This window comes from Aedes albopictus, chromosome 3, assembly GCF_035046485.1.
Source record: "Aedes albopictus strain Foshan chromosome 3, AalbF5, whole genome shotgun sequence".
In the NCBI taxonomy this organism is placed as follows: domain Eukaryota; kingdom Metazoa; phylum Arthropoda; class Insecta; order Diptera; family Culicidae; genus Aedes; species Aedes albopictus.
In genome coordinates, this window is record NC_085138.1 from 173902891 (window position 1) to 173914907 (window position 12017).

General features: G+C 50.8%; 2 protein-coding genes across 7 annotated transcripts in view; one reads left to right on the plus strand and one right to left on the minus strand.

Annotated features, from left to right (window-relative positions):
• LOC109433434 (lachesin) overlaps positions 1–12017 on the plus strand; it is a 315576-nt gene that overhangs the window by 163775 nt on the left and 139784 nt on the right. The gene's annotated exons all lie outside the window — the stretch shown is intronic.
• On the minus strand, positions 3432–10612 carry LOC115257041 (uncharacterized). 6 transcript variants are annotated; one of them, XR_003892921.2, is made up of 3 exons: positions 3804–10612; positions 3669–3748; positions 3432–3610 (listed from the first exon to the last, which is right to left on the minus strand). XR_003892921.2 is itself a non-coding variant. In XM_062842567.1 (3 exons), exon 3 carries the CDS (start codon positions 9963–9965, stop codon positions 3999–4001), a length of 5967 nt encoding a protein of 1988 aa, XP_062698551.1. In that variant the 5' UTR covers positions 9966–10156; positions 10215–10294; positions 10350–10612; the 3' UTR covers positions 3432–3998. The 6 variants fall into 6 exon arrangements, 3 of the variants coding, with proteins under 3 accessions (XP_062698551.1, XP_062698552.1, XP_062698550.1); XM_062842567.1 differs by having other exon boundaries at positions 3432–10156; positions 10215–10294; positions 10350–10612; XM_062842568.1 differs by having other exon boundaries at positions 3432–10031; positions 10090–10156; positions 10215–10612.

Below are 12017 nucleotides of genomic sequence, written 5' to 3' on the forward strand. Positions count from 1 at the left end.
TCCTTACAGGTCATGGTTGCTTCCGACAGTATCTACACCGTTTCGGGCATGCGGATTCTCCCGAATGCCCAGTGTGCAATGGTTTAGAGGAAACGGCGGAACACGTTTTGTTCGTGTGCCCGCGTTTTCGCACAATGCGTGACCGCATGCTTGCCACATGCGGGGAGGACACAACTCCGGACAACTTGGTCCAGAGGATGTGTAGGGATGAGTTTGGCTGGAACGCCGTTTCAACGGCTATTACCCACATCGTCTGGGAGCTACAGAGGAGGTGGCGCGTGGACTCGGAGAATGGCTAGTCCAGATGCAGTACAAGAGGTGGTCCAGGGGTTCGGAGTCGGCTTCGTAGGTCATACCGGTGCCCTGCGGTCGAGATCGACCCTTACAACGATTAAGTGGCCGCGGAGAGGAAGTCCCGGTAGCGGTGCTGTCGTGGCGTCGGTCTACTGGGTTGGATCCAAGCCCGCGGTTGGAAAGGGGTCCCCGGCAAGGGTCGGGGCAGGTGGAGACCCTGCCGTCAGCAACCTACGGATGCATCTGATAGGGCCTGAAGGGTAGTGATACCCTTCCTTTGCGGGCAGGTCAGATCGGGTTGCATGTGGGCATCAGTTCTTGATGTCCGCTCAGCAGTAGGGCGCGGGCGGGGTTGACTCTGCCCGCCTTCCGAGGACAAAGGGAGTGGCGAGGACCACTCGGGAAACTGGCTAAGCGCCAGCATGCTACCGTGATGGACTCTCCAAAGCGAGTCATCGATGTTCGTTGCTGCAGGCTACGCAGCTAACCTTGTGGGTGCGATGTGCACTAGCCCCTCTCTGAAGCAATACCTTCTTGGTGGTTCCGGAGAGACGTAGGGTTTGGCGACCATAGGAATGGTTTAGTGGGTACGAGGAGAGAGTAGTCCTGGATTTTACTTTTGTTGTAGAAGACGGCCTGTCAGACCTACACTACCCTAACCTTCTGTTAGGGTGTCTGTTGAGCAGATTATCCCCCTATGGTTTAGAAGGAAAAAAAAAAAAAAAAAAAAACACATGCAGGAGTTGGTGTCTACTACCTATGAGGGCTTCGTGGTCGCCAAAGTAAACGGGGTCTTCTTCTGTAGCTGTTATGCGCCTCCGCGGTGGCCGATCGAGCGGTTCACGCAAATGCTGGACCGCTTAACGACCGTGCTAACAGGGCGAAGGCCGGTGGTAATAGCGGGTGACTTTAATGCCTGGGCCGTGGAATGGGGAAGCCGTTTCACGAACCAGCGGGTCAGATCCTGCTAGAAACACTGGCCATCTTAGATGTCGACTTGGCTAACGTCGGTACCAAGAGTACCTATAGTCGAAATGGAGCGGAGTCAATTATTGACGTGACCTTTTGTAGTCCTGGCCTAACAAGTAGTCCGAACTGGAGAGCAGATGATGGCTACACTCACAGCGACCACCTGGCGGTTCGCTACAGTATCGACTACAACAACAGCAGACAGCGGATAGAAGAAGAGGCGGCTAGGCCAAGGCCAAGCCCTCGCAGGTGGAAGACATCATACTTCGACGAAGGGGTATTTAGGGAGGCGCTCCGCCGTGAGCGAAACTTAATCGGTTTAGACGGCGACGAGCTGGTAGCGGTGCTCTCACGTGCATGTGATGCGACCATGCCTAGGCGAGTCCACCCTAGAAATGGGAGGCCACCGGCTTACTGGTGGACCGACGCGATTGCGGACCTGCGCCGCGCCTGCCTACGGGCTAGGCGGCGGATGCAGCGAGCACGATCAGAGGAAGAGCGAAACGAACGGCGGGTGGTGTTCGCCGCTGCAAAAGCCGCGCTCAAGACCGAGATAAGAGCAAGCAAAAAGGCCTGCTTTGAGGGTCTCTGTCAGAGTGCCAATACGAACCCGTGGGGTGATGCCTACAGGATCGTTATGGCCAAGACGAGAGGTGTGATGGCTCCTACAGAGCAATCTCCAGAGATGTTGGAGGGGATCATTGGAGGACTTTTTCCGCGTCATGATCCTAGTCCTTGGCCTCCTTTCGTAGGACAGCCGGGGACTGGGGCTGGCGATGAGGAAAGGGTCACCGATGTGGAACTTGCGGGGATAGCTAAGTCCCTTAGCGTAGGTAAGGCCCCAGGTCCGGACGGAGTTCCGAACCTGGCCTTAAAAGTAGCTATTGTAGAAGCTCCCGAGATGTTCAGGTCTGCTATGCAGAAATGCCTGGACGAAGGAGTTTTCCCAGAAGCTTGGAAGAGGCAGAGCCTGGTACTATTGCCAAAGGCGGGGAAACCACCCGGAGACCCGTCAGCATATAGACCAATATGCTTGATTGACACGGCGGGGAAGGTGCTCGAAAAGATCATCCTCAATAGAATGTTGAAGTTCACTGAGGGCGTAAATGGTCTCTCGAGCAACCAGTATGGCTTCCGGAAGGAGAGGTCCACCGTAGACGCTATCTTGTCGGTTACAAAAACCGCCGAGAAAGCACTCGAGCCTAAGAGGAGGGGAATTCGCTTCTGCGGGGTAGTGACTCTGGATGTAAGGAATGCATTTAATAGCGCCAGTTGGGCTGCTATTGCCGATGCGCTCCTGTGTCTGGAGATACCGGAGTACTTGTACAAGATTCTCGGAAGCTACTTCCAGAATCGCGTACTAGTTTACGACACGGAGGTGGGTCGGAAGTGCTTTCACATAACCTCCCGGAGTCCCTGGGTCCGGTGTTATGGAATGTCATGGACGAGGTGTTGAGGTTAGAGTACCCAGTGGGAGTGGTGATTGTTGGATTTGCCGACGATATTACGCTCGAAGTCTACGGTGAAACGATCGAGGAGGTGAAGTTAACTACCGACCACTCGATCAAGGTTGTGGAGGCGTGGATGCGGTCCAGAAAACTGGAGCTGGCTCACCACAAGACAGAGGTGACGGTTGTTAACAACATGCAGTCGGCGCAGCAGACGGAGATCAGTGTAGGAGAGTGCACTATCCTGTCGAAGCGCTCTGTCAAGCAGCACTTGGGCGTGATGATCGACGACAAGCTTACCTTCGGTAGCCACGTCGATTATGCCTGTAAAAGAGCCTCCACAACTATTGCGGCACTGTCCCGGATGATGTCCAATAGCTCAGCGGTGTACGCCAGTAAGCGCAAGCTTCTGGCTAGTGTTGCTACGTCCATACTTAGGTATGGCGGCCCGGCGTGGGGTACCGCGCTAAGTACTGAATGCTACCGACGGAAGCTGGAAAGTACTTACAGGCTTATGTCGTCGGTTTCCTGCAATAGGGGCACAACTCAAAATTTGTCATTTTTGAGATTTCGATGGCAAATGATGAAAATCTATGCAAACTTCCATCTGACAAAGACCCGTTCCGAAATTCGTTGAGAAACGCGAGATTTTTGCATTTTCACCAATTTTTCGCAATAAAGGCACAACTCAAAATCAGTCAACTTTTTCAATAGTCGTTGTTCGGATTGGTGAATATCTAAGTAGCAGCGGAGTTTCTCGACAGCAGCTCAAAGCTAAAATGTATTTAAAGTTTTAGTGTTAACCCAAAAAAAGCAATTTCAGTACGCTTACATGGTCTTCTACCGTTCCAATAAGAATTCTCTGCCTTCAATGGCGAGTCCTGATCGAGCCCTAATTCCTATAATTATAATGTTTGAATTCTATGCATCTTCATTGATAAATTCTTATCGCTTTACCTTGCCGTGATCTATACAGTCCAAGGTCAACGGTTAGCCGTTCGACCGGCATATATAGGGACAATATAACAGCGGTTAACCTAAGAAATTAAGACAGTCATGCAACTGCGATTATCGGTGTATCTAGCATCATACCCAAACTCCTTCAGCTATATAACGCACTTCACCCACTGAACTAGCAAATAATGCACAAAAATAACATAATAGTTCACTATTAATCCAATAATTCGATGATAATTAATATAATTCTTCATGCGACTCGAGCGCGTTGGTAGTCCATCAACATCGATCTGTCGCCGTCCTTTTGACAGTCCAGTGACAGGCTTCAAGTCACTCACGTCGAACCAGAGTATGAGCTCCAGGTACGGCAAACGGCTGGGGTGGTTCAGTGTTGCCATAACAGTCCCCTCCCCGTGAATCCGGTGCTGCTTCCGGTTGGTTAGCTCTGGATTCACCATTGCTCAAAATCTCCATCACTGCTAGTTTCACCACAGGTCGTTTAAGGGTTCCTGAAGCAGTCTTCACTATGACCTGACGCACCCTTCCGTCCTTATTGGTGATCAGTTCTTCGACCTTGCCACGAACCCATGTCCTCCTTTTACCTTCCGTCACGTAGACTAAGTCGCCGACTTTGACCGGCTTGGTATCGCAAAACCATTTGGACCTTTTGTTCACTGCAGGGAAATATTCCTTTAACCAGCGGTCCCATACAGCATCGGACAAATACTGGGATCGTTTGTAGCTGTTACGAAGAGCTTCGGCCAAGTCCACCGGTGTTCTTAAAGGATTGTGGACGCCTGATGAGTTCCCAAATATGAAATGGTTTGGGGTTAATGCTTCAGTACCCCCCGACTCCTGGGGCATATACGTAAGGGGTCGTGAATTGATAAAACTTTCGACTTCCGCTAAAACGGTCAATAGAATTTCATCGTCGAGTTTCCTTCCGTCGTCAAGGGCTCGCATGGCTTCTTTGACGCTTCTCACCATGCGTTCCCAGGCGCCACCCATGTGGGGTGCCCCAGGTGGGTTGAAAGTCCACTTGGTATTAGCGTCCGTAAAGGTATCTGCAAAGTCGACGTTAACGCTTCTTATCTGGTCAGCTAATATCCGACTAGCGCCAACAAAGTTGGTTCCGTTGTCGGAAAATATTTCCACCGGCGAACCTCTTCTGCGAACGAATCTCCGAATTGCCATTATGCAGGACGGTGTGGATAAGTCGTGGGCAACCTCGAGGTGCACTGCGCGGACAACGAGACAAGTGAATACTGCCACATATCTTTTCTCCCTACGCCTTCCTACTACAACTTCTAGCGGACCTAGGTAATCTAAACCCACATAACTGAAAGGTCGAATGTACGGTGTCAGACGCTGTTCCGGTAGGGGAGCCATTCTCGGCGGTTGCGGCTTGCATTTGTTGATTTTACACCACTGACAACCTTTAACCGCTTTGTCGATTGTAGTACGTAGATGTGAAATCTCGAACCGCTGGCGCACCTGGTTAACTACGGTTTCTCTATTTGCATGTCCGTAGCGACGATGGTAGTGGTTCAGAAGTAGTACAGTAAGCGGGTGTTTTTTCGGCATTATAACCGGGAAACGGGCGTCGAATGCGGCGTACATGGCATGAGCGGTACGCCCTTCTACTCTCAGAACCCCGAATTCATCCACGAACGGCGATAATTTGAAAAGTGCGCTTGACTTTTCCAAGTTTAGCCATTTGTCACTAGGTTTATCTCGGTTATTCAGCAGTATCTCCGTCTCATCCGGGTAGCTATCCGTTTGTGCGATCCGAAACAACAGATTTTCTGCATCCACATATTCCTTTTGCCGTAATGGTACTTTGAGCGCAGGTGTTGTCCGAATCACAGATTTCAGTACGTTTTCAGTGACGTTCACAGCTTCTAACGGAAGCCCCCGTAGGCGTCGTTGGCAGTTGGAGATGAACCGCTTGACGAGTGCTACGGTTCGAAGTATTGTCTCCCATCTGGAAAAGCGGCTCACATCGATTATACAGCTTGATGCGGTGGTGTGGTGCAGAACAAAACATGGTCTCAACTCTTCATCTGCTCTTGATGGACCGATGTCCTTGGTCAGCCAACTATCTTCCGGATCGTAGAGGAAGTTCGGTCCGTTGAACCACCTGCTATCCGAGGCAGGCTCCGAATCTTTGCACCACTTCGTTAAGCAGTCCGCGACGTTGTTTCGTGATGCGACCCAGTGCCATTGGTCGGGTTGAGTAAGGGAAAGAATCTCCCCCACACGATGTGCGACGTATGGCTTGAACTTCCGATGATCAGCACGAATCCAGCTGAGCACAGTGCTGGAATCCGTCCACATATAGCGGTCTGTAATCTTCAACGTGTGGTTGGAACAAATGCTGTCCAAAAGCCTCGATCCAAGAACCGCTGCTTGCAGTTCCATTCGAGGGATTGATAGGGCTTTGAGCGGGGCTACTTTGCTCTTGCCCATGACTAGAATGCACCGCACTTTTCCCTCTGAAACGGATCGCAAATATGCTGCACACCCGTATGCTTGCTCACTAGCGTCTGTGAACACGTGCAGCTGCAGCTGCGAAAGGTCCTCGGGTCGTACTTGCTCAAAATAGCATCGAGGCACTTTGATGCTGTTCAATTTCGGAAGAATTTTGGTCCATTCCGTCCATTTGGCGAACTCACTTTCTCCTACCTCCGTATCCCAATCAATACCAGCGCGCCATAGATCTTGCATTATAACCTTTCCATGGATAAGGTATGGTGACAAGAGACCGAGCGGATCAAAGAAGCTCATAATGCACCGTAACGCTGTTCTTTTAGTCGGACGTCGATTCCCTAAGACGTAATCCATCAAATGTTCGTGCAGATCAACTGAAAACAGGAAGACATCCTCGGTAGGCTCCCAGGTCATGCCTAGCACTCTCTCAGCTGTCTGCTTATCCGCCGTGATTGGGAGCGATTTCATCTCCACCGTTTCTCCGAGCATTTCGAGGACCTTGGGACTGTTGCTCACCCAATTCCTCATCTCAAAACCGGCTCGTGCATGAACTTCCCTCACTTGTAAGGCTCGCATCCCAGCCTCCTCCGGCGTATTGAGGCTGTCATAATAGTCATCCATGTATGTTTTCTCTTTTATGGCATCACATGCGGCCGGGAACTCTTCTTTGCAGCTATCGGCGTTCAATCTCATGACGTACAATGCAGAGCATGGGGAGCATGTTGCTCCGAAGGTCGCGACGTCCATCATATACACGTCAGGTGGTTTACTGGTGTCGAATCTGAAGAGGAACAGCTGGAAACGCTTGTCGGATTGCCTCATCTTCAGCTGATGAAACATTTCCCTCACGTCCCCTCCGAATCCAATGCTGCGTTCTCGAAACTTGCAGATAACGGAGGGTAATGTAACGAGTTGGTCCGGCCCTTTCAACAGTTGTGAATTGAGTGAAACGCCGTTCACGCGAGCCGCAGCATCCCAAACTAGACGTTTCTTGTCGGGCTTCCTCGGGTGGGTCACCACATTCAGCGGCAAAAACCATACCTGTTGTTCATTCATTGCAGCGAGCTCTTCTTCAGTGGCCTTATGTGCGTATCCCTTACGGAGGTACTCGTTGATTTGGTTGTGTACATTCGATCGCAATTCGGGGTCTTTCATTAACTTTGCCTCCAAACTTCGCAATCTGGAGAAGGCCATCGGACGGCTGTCCGGCAGTGTTATATCGTCCGTCTTCCATAGGAGCCCAGTTTCATATTGCCCGTTGACTTTAACCGTAGTGCGCTCCAAAATCTCTCGGGCGCGCTTCTCCTCTGTAGGTTCCGGCAACGGAAAAGGCGAAATTCCAGCATCTTCAAGCACGTATTGCTTACGAACCATTTCATTCAGATCTATATCCTCATTACAACCACATCTATGTACGCTGACGACGCCGGGTGTAACAGATCCGATCGCGACCGGTCCGTAGATTGTCCATCCAAGTAGGCACCTAACCGCTATCGGTCCATCAGATCCGCCTGTCCGAGATTCTAGAGGAGAAAACAGTTCGATGTTGTCCAGTCCAATGAGAACTCGAGGGACGGCCATCTCGTACGACGTCACGGGAACATCTCGTAGATACGGATAACGTTCGTGCAAATCCTCGATCGATAGACTCTGACGTGGTAGATTGAGGCAGTCCACAGTGTGGGCTGAGTTCAAACGGTAGCAATTTGTCGGCCCTTTGCCCGTGACGATAATATCAGCGCGTCGCGATGCATACTCGGTTCGCCCGATGTCCGAAGTCCATTTTAGTTCGAGCGGTTCCGGTACACCTTCGATACCTAGCTCTCGGATCAAGTCAGCCTCTACTAGTGTCATATTGGATCCTTCATCCAAAAATGCATACGTGTCGTAGCTCCGAGAACCGTGATGAAGTGTCAGCGGTATGATTCTGAAGAGAACAGATTTGTTCAACCGCTCATGAACCTGTGTGACTCCCTGTACCGGCGTGACCGATCTGTGCAGCAACGGATGGTGGCGTCCTTGGCAACCGGAGACGTCACAGCGGATCTTCGTACGGCATCTCCACTTTCCATGGTCATGGAGACACACTCCACATAGTTTCCATCGTTCTACAGCCTTTATCCTGCTTTCCACGTCCATTTGCTTGAACTTCTCACAGTTCCGAACTCGATGGTCTGTTCCGCCGCATATGGGACAGGGCTGCCTTTCGGTATTGCTCTCAACCGACGACGAAACATGGGTGAAGACTTGTCCTTTCTCCCGGCGCGGTAGTTTGTCCAATTTAGAAGCTCCTGGCTTCGGTTGAGCTAGAGTGGTAACTTCACTAGCATCGGCTACCAATGTCTCCATGAATTCGCCAAACTCCTTAAGCGATGGGTGCCTATACATCCTTTTGAACCGAACCCATTCCAGTTTCACGGTCGCCGGTAATTTCTCCACCAGTTCTTCGAGAAGCGTTGGGTTGAACAGATGCCCTTGTAGATTGGCCGCTTCTAGGTGGTCGCACAGTTGATTAACGGCCATCCCGAAGGCCATCAAAGTGTCAAGCCGTTCCGGTTTAGGTGTCTCCAAACGTCGCACTTTCTGTAGAAGGTTTTTCACGAGTAGCTCTGGCCTTCCATACAAACGGCGTAGTGTTTCAATAATCGAAGGGACACTGTGAGGAAACATCAGCTTTGTCAAAACCGCTTCTCGTGCCGGACCGCGAAGGCACTCTCGTAAACGAATCAGGTTTTCGATGTTTGAAAACCCACAAGCAGTGTTTCCCGTTTCATAACTGCTATAGAATAGTGGCCAATCTTCGGGGTCTCCTGAAAAACTCGGTAATTTCTTTGGCCAAATCTGTCGCGCCGATAGCTGCTCGGCTGTGGGCCCTACCTCCCTCGGTACACTTCTAGCAACTGAACCAGCGAAACTCGGGGTTGCTTGGCGAAAACACTGACCATCGTCTTCCAATTCTTCTCTATGTTCGGCTCTTCCTACGAGGCTCCGTTGTTCAGGAACGAAATCGTGGATCACTGACAGTTTCGGACTTGATTCAGAACGTAGATCATAGTCTTGCATTGGGACCTTCAGGCTTTCGACCGGCTTTGGTTCCTTTTCGTCCTCCGGGACCTTTAGACCTGCACCAAGCTGCATCTGATTCGCTTTTAGCCAATCGTGAACTTTTGCCGGGCCGGCTGCGACACTGAGACGGGCACTACCGTCTTCTTCGGCAAGGCGCGTTTCTAGTTCAAATTTCGCTTGAATGTATTTTTCTTGGGCCGCAATTTCTCTGCTGCGAATTGCTCGCTCCTTCTCCATCAAGGCTCTTTCCTCTTCCAACTGCCTTCGCTCTTCATCCATCTTACGTTTCTCCAGCAAGGCTTCTTCCTCCAAGCGCTGTAAGGTCAACTGCGCTTGTAATCTGGCGTTCGACGAAGTGGTTCTCACTGACTTCGCTATGCCGACATCCTTTGCTGGGTCCTTCGGGTTAAAATCGGCACCGTTTGGCGGAGGGGCGTTCCTAGCACCGTTCTTACCTGCTTTAGCACCTACATTGCTGCGAACACTTTTACCATCCTCGCCCCTTTTACCAGCAGAGGCGGTTTTAGGGTTCTTCTTGCTCGCTCCGGTGTTGAGTGGAGTCGTTCCGAGTGGGGCAAGGCAGGTTTTACACTTCCACGGTCGCTTGGCTACTTCGGGCGATACTCCTGCGCAAGAGTAATGGAACCAGACGCAGCAATCATCACATGCTACCATGCCCGCATCAGCAGAATCGGGGTTTCTACAGGCTCCGCAGTTATGGGTAGCGGCATCCTCGCTCATCTTTGAGAAATGTTCGGATTGGTGAATATCTAAGTAGCAGCGGAGTTTCTCGACAGCAGCTCAAAGCTAAAATGTATTTAAAGTTTTAGTGTTAACCCAAAAAAAGCAATTTCAGTACGCTTACATGGTCTTCTACCGTTCCAATAAGAATTCTCTGCCTTCAATGGCGAGTCCTGATCGAGCCCTAATTCCTATAATTATAATGTTTGAATTCTATGCATCTTCATTGATAAATTCTTATCGCTTTACCTTGCCGTGATCTATACAGTCCAAGGTCAACGGTTAGCCGTTCGACCGGCATATATAGGGACAATATAACAGCGGTTAACCTAAGAAATTAAGACAGTCATGCAACTGCGATTATCGGTGTATCTAGCATCATACCCAAACTCCTTCAGCTATATAACGCACTTCACCCACTGAACTAGCAAATAATGCACAAAAATAACATAATAGTTCACTATTAATCCAATAATTCGATGATAATTAATATAATTCTTCATGCGACTCGAGCACGTTGGTAGTCCATCAACATCGATCTGTCGCCGTCCTTTTGACAGTCCAGTGACAGGCTTCAAGTCACTCACGTCGAACCAGAGTATGAGCTCCAGGTACGGCAAACGGCTGGGGTGGTTCAGTGTTGCCATAACAGTCGTTGAAAAATAGTAATCCAAAATTCATGAAACAGATAGTCCTTCAGTCCCCTTCCATGATACAACAATCAAAATTCGTTTGCTTTTGACGAATAATGAGAGAAATAAGTGAACTCGTAGGAGGTGCTTCAAGATTACCAATTTTCAAACGCTTATTCTGAAAATTCACATTTTTTGAGTTGTGCCCCTATTGCAGGAAACCGACGATGTGTCTGAGGGTTGCAAGCGCGTACCGTACCGAGTCACACGACGCTCTCTGTGTCATTACTGGTATGGTGCCCATCAGCATTCTTATCAGTGAGGACATGGAGTGCTTCGAAATGCGCGGCACAAGAGGCATACGCAAGACTGTCAGGATGGCCTCTATGGTCAAATGGCAGCGCGCGTGGGACAGTTCCACCAAAGGAAGGTGGACCCATAGATTGATACCGAGGGTAGATAGTTGGATTAATAGGCGCCATGGGGAAGTTACATTCCACCTGACACAGGTCCTTACAGGTCATGGTTGCTTCCGACAGTATCTACACCGTTTCGGGCATGCGGATTCTCCCGAATGCCCAGTGTGCAATGGTTTAGAGGAAACGGCGGAACACGTTTTGTTCGTGTGCCCGCGTTTTCGCACAATGCGTGACCGCATGCTTGCCACATGCGGGGAGGACACAACTCCGGATAACTTGGTCCAGAGAATGTGTAGGGATGAGATTAGCTGGAATGCCGTTTCAACGGCTATCACCCATATCGTCTGGGAGCTACAGAGGAGGTGGCGCGTGGACTCGGAGAATGGCTAGTCCAGATGCAGTACAAGAGGTGGTCCAGGGGTTCGAAGTCGGCTTCGTAGGTCATACCGGTGCCCTGCGGTCGAGATCGACCCTTACAGCGATTAAGTGGCCGCGGAGAGGAAGTCCCGGTAGCGGTGCTGTCGTGGCGTCGGTCTACTGGGTTGGATCTGAGCCCGCGGTTGGAAAGGGGTCCCCGGCAAGGGTCGGGGTAGGTGAGATCCTGCTGTCTGCAACCTACGGGTGCATCTGATAGGGCCTGAAGGGTAGTGATACCCTTCCTTACGGGCAGGTCAGATCGGGTTGCACGTGGGCATCAGTTCTTGATGTCCGCTCAGTAGTAGGGCGCGGGCGGGGTGACCCTGCCCGCCTTCCGAGGACAAAGGGAGTGGCGAGGACCACTCGGGAAACTGGCTAAGCGCCAGCATGCTATCGTGATGGACTCTCCAGAGCGAGTCATCGATGTTCGTTGCTGCTAGGCTACGGCAGCTAACCTTGAGGGTGCGATATGCACTAGCCCCTCTCTGAAGCAATACCTTCTTGGTGGTTCCGGAGAGACGTAGGGTTTGGCGACCATAGGAATGTGTTTTAGTGGGTCGAGGAGAGAGTAGTCCTGGCTTCTA